General features: G+C 40.4%; 1 protein-coding gene across 5 annotated transcripts in view; it reads right to left on the bottom strand.

Moving 5' to 3' along the window:
* Positions 1-12,599, bottom strand: part of PRR16 (proline rich 16) — a 309,225-nt gene that overhangs the window by 115,898 nt on the left and 180,728 nt on the right. For 2 of the 5 annotated variants that reach the window (XM_044263476.1, XM_044263500.1), the window contains one exon: positions 2,203-4,901. In XM_044263476.1, the coding sequence (XP_044119411.1) occupies positions 4,146-4,901 (756 nt within the window). In that variant the 3' untranslated portion in view covers positions 2,203-4,145. Of the gene's footprint in view, positions 1-2,202; positions 4,902-12,599 lie in introns of those variants that run through there. The other 3 variants (XR_006386155.1, XR_006386156.1, XM_044263490.1) reach the window with 3 other exon arrangements.

The following is a 12,599-nucleotide window of genomic DNA, read 5'->3' as shown; positions in this document are numbered from 1 at the left end:
TCTGTGCACTTTATCTAATTTCGTGATGTGGGTTTTTTTTTTTTTTAAGATTTTATTTATTTATTTGACAGAGAGAGATCACAAGTAGGCAGAGAGTTAGGCAGAGAGAGAGAGGGAAGCAGGCTCTCCGCTGAGCAGGGAGCCCGATGCGGGGCTCGATCCCAGGACACTGAGATCATGACCTGAGCCGAAGGCAGCGGCTTAATCCTCTGAGCCACCCAGGTGCCCCCGTGATGTGGATTTTTAATGCAACTTTATTCTCGTAAATCATTTCCTCACTTAGAAATCATCAGTACATACCAAAGTACATTACACTGCAAACTCCTGCTACAGATGTGGGTGTACTTTAGAGCAAAAGGTGCTACCAACAGAGACAGGAGAAAGAACGGAACTGGGACAAGTAGAAGACTTGACGTTGCAGTAGTGCATGTATTCCACGGAAAAAGTTCAGTCCAGACAGTGACTCATGACTTGATTACATCATTCCCAGCACAAATGCGTGTGAAGCTACTCAGGCTTTTCTTCACAGAGCATCCAAAAAGAACTACATAATTAGAATCTGTAGATAAAAGGTCTTGCATAGTTTCAAAGACGGTGCATAGCTACTGCTCTTGGTAATGCTAAAGGCAACTACTGGTCTGTCCAAAGAAAGTCCTATAATACAGTGCCCTATTCCTTTATTCATTAAATAATTAGATGCAGGCATAATTCAAACACAAGAATTTTTAGGTTAATTAAACCACTTCAGTTAATACCACTCATTTTTTCCCCTAGAATGATGTTAAGCTAATGAGGGAAGGTATGAATATAATAACAACAAATTGAAAGAGTGGGGAATTTTTCTTTCTGCATGCCCAGTATTTTTGAGCAGATACTTTAAATTTAGCTTAAGCATGACCTAAAAAGAATATCAGTTTTATCTCCTTCTGTAACTGCTGTCACTGCTAGGGGATGGAAGAAAACTTTGGTCAGTTTTTCTTTTCTTTTTGCCTTTCAACAGACAAGATACAATAACCTCCCATTCCCCAAATGGGATCATTGTTGTTTAAACTAGCAAGAGAAATGCTTTCCTTTTCCAATTTAATTAAGAGATGCTACTTAAAAAAAAAAAAAAAGTCCATGTTCTACCTTTCACTCAAATGAATGTTGCCACAGGCAGCCTTATCCTTGGACATTTTGTAGGAACATTTTGGACATTTTGTAGGAACATCACCTTCCAAAGAGGATAGAGGCTAACTCAGTGGTGCTCACTCTGCTTGGTCATGTAAGTCTTCAAATGCACAGTGGGAAAAAGAACTGCCCCAAAGGGTTTGCTTTGGGATCTTTGGGAAGAGCAACCATGTACCATGTTTTACAATAATTTAATGGCCGAGTACAGAGCCTGCATTAGATAATTAGAATTTTGAAAGCCATGTTGGCTGATGACAAAAGTGGCAAGGCCACCTGCAACACTTTAATTATAAGTTTATTATGTTGCCCTCGGTTAGTTGCGTTCCCTGTTTTACAAGTTTATGGCTATTTAAAAACATATGTTCCGGTGAATGTTTCAAAGTGATCTGCCGGGGAAAAAGAAAGCAAAACGAAAAAAACCTTATTGACCCAATGTATTTCAAACCTTAATGGAAGAAGAAAGAAATGAAATAATGGAATAAATAAACTCAAAAGAAAGTTCCAACACTGATATAATCTAACATTGAATCTGAATATTTAATAAACCAATAAGAGAAGTTCATCCCCTCTTAACTCTTTTAGGTTAGGATTTAACTTGGCCTTTTAGGCCAAAAGCTGCTTGGACAAGTGTTGAATGAGAACGGGTATTGCCATTTTTAGCAATGTCAACAATGACGCTTAAAAAGATGGTTGTTTGTGGGGTACCTTTGATTCTACTTTGAGAATGGGAGATGAATTTGAGCCTCACAGGTTGTGACTAAGCACCTGGTTCAAGGTCCTTCTTCCGACGGCTTGAATTAGTCAGCTTATTCAACCCACTTCATTGTAATTGAGTTACTTGCTCTGTGAGTGATTTGTGGTCGCTAGGAAGTTCTTACCTTGAGATCCAGACTGGCTCCCCGACATTGACAGGGGTCAACATTTCAAACGAAAAGCTAATTATGAGGTCATGGTAACTTGCTGTGAAAGGAAGATGAGCTGAAGGGAGAAAGCTGCATGTCTTCCAAGACTGTGATACCATATGGTCTGACACTAGCTGCACATTTGAAAGAAAGTAATTACTAAAATCTAGAAAATGATGAAAGTTTGGGTTTATTAATAAGTCTAAATGAATGCATGAAAAAATTAAGAATATATTAGCTTGGTATTAGGAAAGTCAATTCTGTGTTTACTTGGGTCAGATTTATTAAATATAGTTATCGCATAATTAATATATTTGAGATTGTGGCTCTTCTCTATTATTGGTCTTACATTCTGTAACTTTCTGAAAAAAAAAAAAAAAGGATTTATAGTGCTTATGTTATCTTCACAGCCAACACACACAGGAACGAAATCATACTGAGTAAATTTGTAACATGACATCTTCTGTTTTTTCACTCATTTAACTGTTCCTTCAAAAAGTCATTTTCCCTCTGTTATTCTGCCTAACGGACATTACCATTTTTTAGTAAGAAGTTGTTGAAAACCAGTATTCCAGATTACCATCATATGGCTTGAAAAAGGTAACAAAGAAACAAGACAGCCTCCTTGTAGCAACAAAAATTAAACTTTTGAGATCAAAAGCCAAATAGTCCCAAAATTATAGTATCTTTTTTTATTAAGCTGCTCAATAAACCAAATTTCACCAAAGAGAACTCCCTCTCCTCTTGCCAATTAATGGACAACTTTTGTTCAGGTATGCACTTGTCATCACGATTCTAAGACAGATGAACTCATCTCTAGTTCCAGAACAAAATACGCAATCTGTCCAAATCACAGTAGTTGGGAAGTGAACTTGATCCACAGGTGGGTAAGTGACATAAGCTGGCAAGTTAGCCTTAAGAGAAGGATTTTTGTAAGATGTCAGGAGGAAAGGATGTCTTCTTTTGCTTCTATAAAATAACAAAGATCCCTGGCATATTTCAACTGTGAGGGGAAACAGCGTTAAGGCTGATACTAAGAATGTCCTATTCCAGAAGCATCTTTATTTTCCGCTATGATTCTCTTATAAACGGGGATTCCCTTGGGGAGGCAGAGAACTTGCTGTTGAAGGAGGCAGATCATCCCACTGCTTCAGTGTTCTGGTTTATGGTGTGACTGGGAGGGACGCGGAGTGTGAGGAGGATCTAAAGGGTTTGGCCATGTATTTGGTCAATGAGACCTTCAATATATGGCCTTGGTGTACCACAAGGCATAACATGATAATGTGGAAATACTACTTATGACCTGATAATGATATTTGATTTAGAAAATGCTGCTGGATACTCACTGTAATCTTCTCCAAACTTTTTCAGAGTAGCTACCCATTTTGATGAATATTCACACAGGATTCAATGAACCACTGCTTCATTTCCGCTCTGAGGAACGCGTGCTTTTGCCATTAGGTACTGTCGTTTATTGACGTATGATATTTCCACAGACAAAAATCTTTCATTACATATATAGGGGAAACATATAATCATTATTGGATAGTATAGAAAATAAACTTTTTGATACTGTTCTCGGCATTTCGTAATGTAAAACTAGTGACAAACATCTTTAGAAAAAATAATAAAATAGTCCTTCGGTATTAAAATTTCTTCCTAAAAAGCATCTGGCCAAAGTTAGGAGGGTGACATGTTATTAGTGCATAGATGAGTTAGGCATGAATAAAATGAATCTAATTCCACCTCTGATGGTAAATCAAACCATTTGAAATCTACAGGCCACTGTTTCTCCGAGGTCGGGTGCAAGAAACAAAAAACGCAGCTTTTTCATGGTTCTGTGGTTTCTGATGTTGCAACTGTTTAAACACCGTGTACCCGGGATATAAACGACATAGTGCATACTTACCAGGTGGTTTTTATGCCACTTTGCTGAATGCAGGATTAATATATTTGGGCTTTTTATTGCTTGAGTAGAAAGTGCTCATTACTTATTATTTTATGTTTATAGTATAGAAATTAAAAAACAAAAACAAAAACAAAAAAAAGAAAAGGTTTTGGAAATGGCATACATCACACTGTTGTAGTGGTTGATTTCCTCAAGATCGTCTTCTGTGGTTTTGGTGCAGTGGGAGGAGGCACAGTTGCAGGTCTGAGAGGGGGGAAGCTGTTACTGTGGCTTATTCCTAGCCCCCCGTTTTCCAGCGGAAAAGGAGGGAGGTGGGGCGGAGGAGGGAGGGGAGGGCCTGGGTGAGGAAGCTTCCCCGGTGGGTGGACAGGTTCGCTGTGTAAATGGACCTCCCTGTTTTTTATGTTATACCGGGCGTCACAGTCGGGACAATAGCCATGGTACTGCACTTTTTCATTAAACCGAACTCGTTCCCGAGGCCCTGCCTGGGGACACCTGTCTTTGTCAGGTCTGTGCGTCAGAGGCTGCACGGGAGCCTTGTCCAAGGTACTGGGGGGTAGGCAGCAGATGTCTCCGTTTGGAATTTTGTTCGGTGCCCCGGGGAAGCCTCCGTTTCGCAGGAGGGTGCCATTGGTCTTCAGGGTATTGGCCACAGGCACCCCTCTCGGGGGGTCTTCACACTTGACCGGGGTCAACCGCGGGGGAGGTGGCGGAGGGTTTGGCTTTCTCAGGACCGTGAGGATCGCAGACGGGTGCGCTGGGGGTTTGATGAGGGGTGCGTTGGCCTGCACTTTGATCTTCTCGATGCTGGAGGCGGTCGTGCCACTGGAGCTACTGTTCAGGGTGTCTGTTTTGGAGCTGTCGGTCATCTCATCCTCCAGCTGGAGGTCGGAGGTCAGGGTATCGATCTGGTCAACCACCTGGTGGAAAGGACAAGGTAACTGCGTTAACAATGACCCAGAGCCAAACAGACCAGGAACGATGTCTCCCTGTTGAGCTGGAAGTCTGCTCAGGGAGCCTTGACTCACACTACATCCTTGACTCCATGGTTGGAAAGTGTTTCCATTCCATACATTGAGAGAATGGCCTCGAGAGGTGTGTGGACTGTTTGATAACCTAATGTTGTCATGTACCTAGAACATAATATACGAATTACATATACCTTCTCTTTCTGGCTCTGCTGAACCCACCAAAGATAAGACCCTGATACAGAAACAGAAATGATTTTTTAAAAACAAGAGGTGGTGGCTTTCCCTAGGTTCGGCCTGTAGAAAGCTACAGGAGAACATTAATCTCATGTGAAAAATGAGAAAAGCCAAATACTCTGCAAAACCCTAACTTTTCTTTCTTTCTTTTTTTTTTTTTTTAAGATTTTATTTATTTGTTTGACAGAGATCACAAGAAGGCAGAAAGGCAGGCAGAAAGAGAGAGGAGAAAGCAGGCTCCCCGCTGAGCAGAGAGCCTGATGTGGGCTCAATCCCAGGACCCTGGGATCATGACCTGAGCTGAAGGCAGAGGTTTTAACCCACTACTGAGCCACCCAGGCACCCCAACTCTAACTTTTCCTGAGATGATCAGAGAATGGAGAATCGCAAGGATACCCACCCAGCTGGGCTGCAAAAAGTCTCCAGGCCTCTGAGGATAGAAAGGGCACATGGACTGTTGCACCTTTGGCAAGTCATAGGGAATAGACAGCCTCCACCAAAGTGAGGAAACAGCTAGAACTTTAATCAATAAATATGACAATTTAGAGTCCCTAGGAGCCTAGGCACAATGCTGTCTGTCCTCACTCACGTTTCTGTTCCGCGAGCCTCTGGTGTTGGGTGCTGAGGAGTGCAGGGCAGAGAATGGAATGAATAAGTCTGGGGGAGACTCCACCCCCCCCACCCCATCCCTGGGCACATAGGCATAAAACCCCAGGGACTTCCCAGATCTTCATCCTTTATAAAACACAACGTGTAAGCATTAAGGGAATGGCAACAGTCTCCTGCTTCTGAGAAAGGGGAGAAGCCGCAGCTGTCTGACTTTGGGGAAAGGGGCAGAAAATTCTCTTGGCCCCAAGAACTTGCACAGCATATGTCTGCCATCACTTGGGAGAGGGATCCGAGTCACAGCATCTCAAGAGCTGTTGCAGACACCAGGCAGAGGCGGGGAATCCAGTGTGGCTGGCCCTAGTGAAGGAGAATAGATGAGAAGGAAGGAGATAGGACTGAAGAGTCATGATGCTAAAGCTGCTCATGGAAGGACACTGGCATCACCCCTAACAGGCTTGCCTGAGGGTCTCTGTCCTGTTCAACATGGTCAGGAGGCAGCTTGCTGGAAGGAAGCACAGCCTCGGCTCAAATGTTGGATATCAGAACACGCTCATTCATCCTCCCTCAGGCAGAGATCTTGCAGACCATGCTCAAGGTTGCCAAAAAGTCACGATTACCCATATACAAAGAAGGGAAAGTAACAGATCATTTTAAAACAGTTTATTTATCTATAGTCCTTTCATTTCACGTTTCCATATGCAGATTTGTCTCTCTGTCTTCAGGTCTCCGTGTGTTCCACTGTGAAGCTGGCTCTTTGACACATGGTGGCAGAATTGGACTCAAAATGAAAACATCATCGGCATCCAGAATGGTAGGGAGGATGGAGAGATTTTACTTCTTCCTCATGAGGGTGTTAAGGGATTGCTTCTTGCTACTGTCACCACAGCTCAGCCTTCTAATTTTAGCATATATATATATATATATATATATATATATATATATATCTCAAACCCACTTCTCTGCATTTCTTTGGTCCTCTTTGAGCCACCATTATTTACCACAGGGTCCCCCGAAGTCACCTTGTTCCCTCTTTCAGTTCTGTTGTGTCAGTGATTTTCTAAAACAGAAATGTGCTCCTGGTGTCAACTCCCTGCTCAAAACCTTTCAATGCCTGTTCATTTCTCCTGTGATAAAGATCAATTCTTAACACCGTCTCCAAGGTCGTGTATAGTTTCCCTCAGTGTGCTGGTAAATGTTTAAAACTGGTTCTTAGAGGTGTAAGGGAGTTTTGATTTGAAAAGTTTGCCAATTTCTTTGGTGTAAACTCCCACGGTGATCAGTTTCAAGTTAGCGAATATGACATCACTGCATTTGAGACTGAGAAGAAATGTTCACTGACATAGCAGCAGAGATGCTTCTACAGGCCAGTAGAATCAGCAAAAATAAACTCAGGGGCACAGATAATGGTAGAATGTAGTAAAATGATTAAGAATGACTGAGAACAATTAGAAAGCCTTGTATTTAATGTAATTTACTTAATATGAGTATATATATATATATACAAATTTAAATCTTTTCCAATTCAATTAACATACAGCAGATCATTGGTTTCAGAAGTAGAGTTCAGTGATTCTATAGTTTGGTTTTTGATAATGGTTATTTAGCAGCAGGCTCACACAAACTTTCTGAAAATAGAACAATTGGCCCTTTTTAGCCAGACCCAGTCAGCACATTACTGTCTCTCCTCAAATGACTCTCCATCCTCAGCTCTAATAAACTTCCCTTTTCTTTTCTGTTCTCAAACTTCCTGGGTCTTCTTATAGACCCTCAGAATTGTCAGTCTGCTTCCTGCCATAGGACATTTTCATATACCAATTTTTCTTCTTGAAATGCTTTGACGCCTCCTCTTTGTTAACTTAAAGCCTTAGCTCAGGAGTCCCTCATGACCTCAGCCTTCCCTGTTCTCCTGCAATTTCCCATGTGAGTCAGATAAAATTGTTAAATATTCACAGGGAACTTTATTTCTTTCACTGAAAGCATTTGCATACTTTGTGATTGTTTAGAGAGTAGGAGGAGTCCTGGAATAGTCTTTCCCCTCTAGACTCTCATTTCGGTGAGATCAGAGACCATGTTTGTTGGTACTACTGTGACATAAAGTCCTAAAGTGGTGAATGACAATTAAAAGGGGCTCAATAAATACTTGTTAAATAAATGCACTGAAGGCTACTTTTTTAGTTTAAGAGTGAACAACAAAAAAACACAAACAAAAAAGAATGAATGAAAACGTGTTCTTTCTCATTTGAGTTTTGAAGTTGTTACTTTGCAAAGTCACATCTGATCAGTTATTCTAGAATAAAATAGGGGGAGAGAGATTTATCCAGAAATGATCTAGCTTGATGGCACAGTCTATAGCTCTAGCCCAGACACCCCAGAAATTAAAGTGGGAAGACACGAAAAGAATGTGAGAGATGGGGGATGGTCCAGGCTCACAGGTACTGTGCACAATCTCACCTGGAGAGACTCTTTACCCTGAGCCTTATATCACATTACATATCTACAGGGAAGAAGAGAAAGCTGGTCCACTCTCAAGGGAGGAAGGCTGCTGCTCAGAGACGAATCAGTATTTCCTGGGCCTCTCATGCAGTTCTATTGCTGCTGGTGGGTTTTAGTCTCCTTGTTGTTAATTCCCAAGTGCCTAGTAAATGAAAAACTAAAACAGACAAAATACAGTTGACCCTTGCATGACACAAGGCTTAGGGGTGCTGCTCACTTGGAAGCCTCACTGATAACAGAAAGAGTTGACGAACATCAATTGTGTATGTTGTATGCATTATCTCCTGTACTGTTACCATAAAGAAAACTAAAGAAAAGAAAATGTTATTAAGGAAATCATAAGGAAGAGAAAGTACCTTACAGTATTGTATTTTTAGAAAGATATCTGCATATAAGTGGACCTCCAGAGTTCAGACTTGTGGACTTTATAAAGGTCAACTGCAAAGTCCTCGTGGAGCAGGGAGTCCAGTGGAAGGACCTGGTATGAATTAGGTACTCAAACCAGTAACTGTAAAAGTACGCATTTTCTAGGAGCTCTGAATGACAGACTGAGATACTGTAAGAGGAGAATAAAAATAGCCCATCAAAAAGTCAGCAAAAATCATACTAAAGAATTATACACAAAACTACAACTTTTGGAAAGCTGTAATTTGGTAGAATGTTGCTAAGAAAACATCATGGAAAACCAAAAACCATTAAAAGTATAAAAATTTCACCAAACCACCATCCAACTAATGAAAGAGGATATAGTTACTTTTATTCCTGAAAATAATCAATTTAATCAGAGCCTTTCAGTATGCCCATTTGTTTCTTTGGATGGGCATTTGTTTCTTTTTTTTTTAATTTATTTATTTGACAGAGAGAAATCACAAGTAGATGGAGAGGCAGGCAGAGAGAGAGAGGGAAGCAAGCTCCCTGCTGAACAGAGAGCCCGATGCGGAACTCAATCCCAGGACCCTGAGATCATGACCTGAGCCAAAGGCAGCGGCTTAACCCACTGAGCCACCCAGGTGCTCCTGGGCATTTGTTTCTTTTGATATTTCATGGATACTAGTCAGGCATATAAAAATTATGAAATTTATAAAATCATTTGGGATAACCACAAAAAAACAATTATTCATAACAGACAAATAAAGACTTTATAGAAAGAAAAAAAAAGTCAGCAAAACCTCTCTGAAGGATGAGTGGCTCTTAAATGGTAGAAGAGGAGTGATTCCAAAGGCTGCTCAGGGAAGGGTTCTTCTGACAGAAGAGAGGGCCTGAGCACAAGCCACAGGAAGGTGACTCTGGGCTGAAGGGCCCCGTGAGAGGTCAGGCTGTGAGACGGTCCTGCTAAGTGCTGATCAAGTACCACAGAGTCCTAGAGAGTTCCAGAAGGGAGAGAAGCCCTGTTCAAAGAGATGATAAATTGCTATTTTTCAAAATGGAAGCATCAGCTAATGAGAGAAGCACACAGAGCTCCAAACAGGAAAATATAAATAAACACACACCCAGACATGCTGTCATAAGAGCACAGAACACGAAAAAGTGTAGATGCCCAAAACGTACCGAAATGGCATGTTAATGATTTCTTGTTAAAGTGACACGGGACCCAGCTGGTGCAAGGACACTCACACCCTCCTGAGTCCTCCTGAAAACACGAAATAAATATTTTGTATGAAAAGTACCCTCCATGCACTAAGGAAGAAAAATGTGATGTTATCACCAGAGATAGGAATTTTAAAGCCAAGAAAACTATAGGAACAAAACTTGTTTTTTTAAAAAATACATATATTTTATTTATTTAAGAGAGAGAGAGAGACAGAGATCGTGAGAGAGACCATGAGCATGGAGGAGAGGGAGAAGCAGGCTCCCCGCTGAGCAGGGAGCCTGATACGGGGCTTGATCTCAGAACCCCAGGATCATGACCTAAGCCAAAGGCAGATGCCCAACTGACTGAGTCATCCAGGAGCCCTCTTGTTACTTTTTTACTGATCTACTACCTCAGCCCAAATTCTGCTTAGAATTCCTTACTATTTAAAGCTCCCAAGCCTTTGTTTTCTTTATCCTGTCAATTCCTCACTAATTTATTTTCTCTTTGTCTAAAATGTACAAAAACTGCCTGCCTTGGTCATTGGTTTGGGTCTCAGTTGCATTATTGGACCTCCATGCATATATAATAAAACTTTGTTTTTTTTCTCCTGTTACTCTGTCTCATGTCAATTTAATTCCTCAACCAGCTAGAAGAACCCCGGGAAAAAAGGAAGGAATGTCTCCTTCTCCTACAAAAGTAATGATAGGAGTTTTACAGCAATAAAACAAGGGACACCAAGTGTGTATTGAGCAACAAAAATTAGGATGACAGATTTGCAAACAAGCAATATAAGTCTGAAGAAAATTTAAGAGTATGTTTCATAATGAAAGAAAGTAACTGAAAATATAATTGAATTCTTCTGTAAATGTGAGGGTGAAATTAACATTGTCATATATAAAGACTGGGAGAGTGTACTTTTTACAGCTAAGTGTTGAAGGTACGGATAAATGACAAATCAGAAAAAGGTAAAAAACCAGAAGAAAGGGTTAGCATACAAGGAGCATAGATGAGCAAAGAAATTATAAAATAATAAAAATGTGTATTGGTTACAAAACAATAATGTACTAATGACTAATTGGAGAGATGAGAAAAACATGAAAGTCAGATAATAGGAAAAATGACGTCTGATTGGGAAACAATCAGAGTTAAAACATTTTAAGGTCACTGTATTTTTTTTTGTGTGTAAAAAATCAGTAGCAATGTGATGTTGATTATGGCTCATTAAGTCAAGAATGCATGTGAAAAAATTTTAGGGCCATTACTGAATTAAGAGACAAACTTATAATTTCCAAAATAATATAAAGTTTAAAGACCAAGTAAGAAAAATTTGGTAAGGGGCGCCTGGGTGGCTCAGTGGGTTAAAGCCTCTGCCTTCAGCTCAGGTCATGATCCCAGGGTCCTGGGATTGAGCCCCACGTTGGGCTCTCTGCTTGGTGGGGAGCCTGCTTCCTCCTCTCTCTCTGCCTGCCTCTCTGCTGACTGTGACCTCTGTCTGTCAAATAAATGAATAAAATCTTTAAAAAAAAAAAAAGGGAAGGGGTGGGGTTATGGACATTGGGGAGGGTATGTGCTTTGGTGAGTGCTGTGAAGTGTGTAAACCTGACGATTCACAGACCTGTACCCCTGGGGATAAAAATATATTATATGTTTATAAAAAATAAAAAATTTAAAAAAAAGAAAAATTTGGCAACTTTTAATTTTAAAAAGGCAGAAAATAAGAAAAAACAAAACAAAAATATCATAGCAAACAGAAAAAGAAATTACATAAGATAGAAAAAAAACTCCAAATATATTAGTAATCACAACAAACATAAATAGATTACAATACTTTATTCAAAAAAGGACACAGAAACATTCATATAAATGGACACAAATAAGATACAGCAGGCAAATATTCTAGTGAAACCTGATGCAGCTCCATAAACACTAAGCAAAAAGGTCTACCTAAATTTTTCTTCATCAAAACAGTATTGTTTCTGTACGAATGGAGGCAAAAAAAAAAAAAAAAAGACTGAAACAGGGACGCCTGAATGACTCAGTCAGTTAGGCCTTTGGCTCAGGGCACGATCCCAGGGTTCTGGAATTGAGCCCCACATCAGGCTCCCTGCTCAGTGGGGAGTCTGCTTGTCCTTCTGCCTGCTGCTCCCCCTGGTTGTGCTCCCTCTCTCTCGCTCGCTTGCATTCTCTCTCTCAAACATCTTTAAAACAATGAATGAAACAAAATTTGGAGATTACACACACACACACACACACTATCAGAAAAATGTTGTAAAAAAGTAACTGACACAAGCAGAATGCCTCATTTCCACTCAATCTCATGAGTAATCAAGGAAGGGCAAAGTGAAGACAGATGCAATAGCATTTCATTCTAAAAAGTGATTCAAAACAAGACAGTCTGATCATTCCAACTGATGATGATAATGTGGATAAGTGGGGAGTATGTACATTGCTAAGGGCAATATACACTCAGTCTGTTAGGAAAGTTCTGACAATGTCCTATAAAGTGGACAGGGGACATTCTCTATGGTACAGGTATGTTAGGAAAAAACCTACCCTACTCTAGAGAAACTCGAACAGACGTGCACAGGGTTGAAAAAGCATAGGAATGTTCCTTGCAGGTTGTTTGTTATCTCATAGCAAAAAACTGGAAACCTAAATATCGGTTGGTAAGTACTTGGGTACACAAAACAAAAAGTAGTTCAAAGGAAGTAACCAGAACTACATGTATCAGTAGGGAT

The sequence above is a fragment of the Neovison vison genome, chromosome 1 (genome assembly GCF_020171115.1).
Source record: "Neovison vison isolate M4711 chromosome 1, ASM_NN_V1, whole genome shotgun sequence".
Classification (NCBI taxonomy): Eukaryota; Metazoa; Chordata; class Mammalia; order Carnivora; family Mustelidae; genus Neogale; species Neogale vison.
This window is presented reverse-complemented; position numbering and strand designations above follow the sequence as displayed.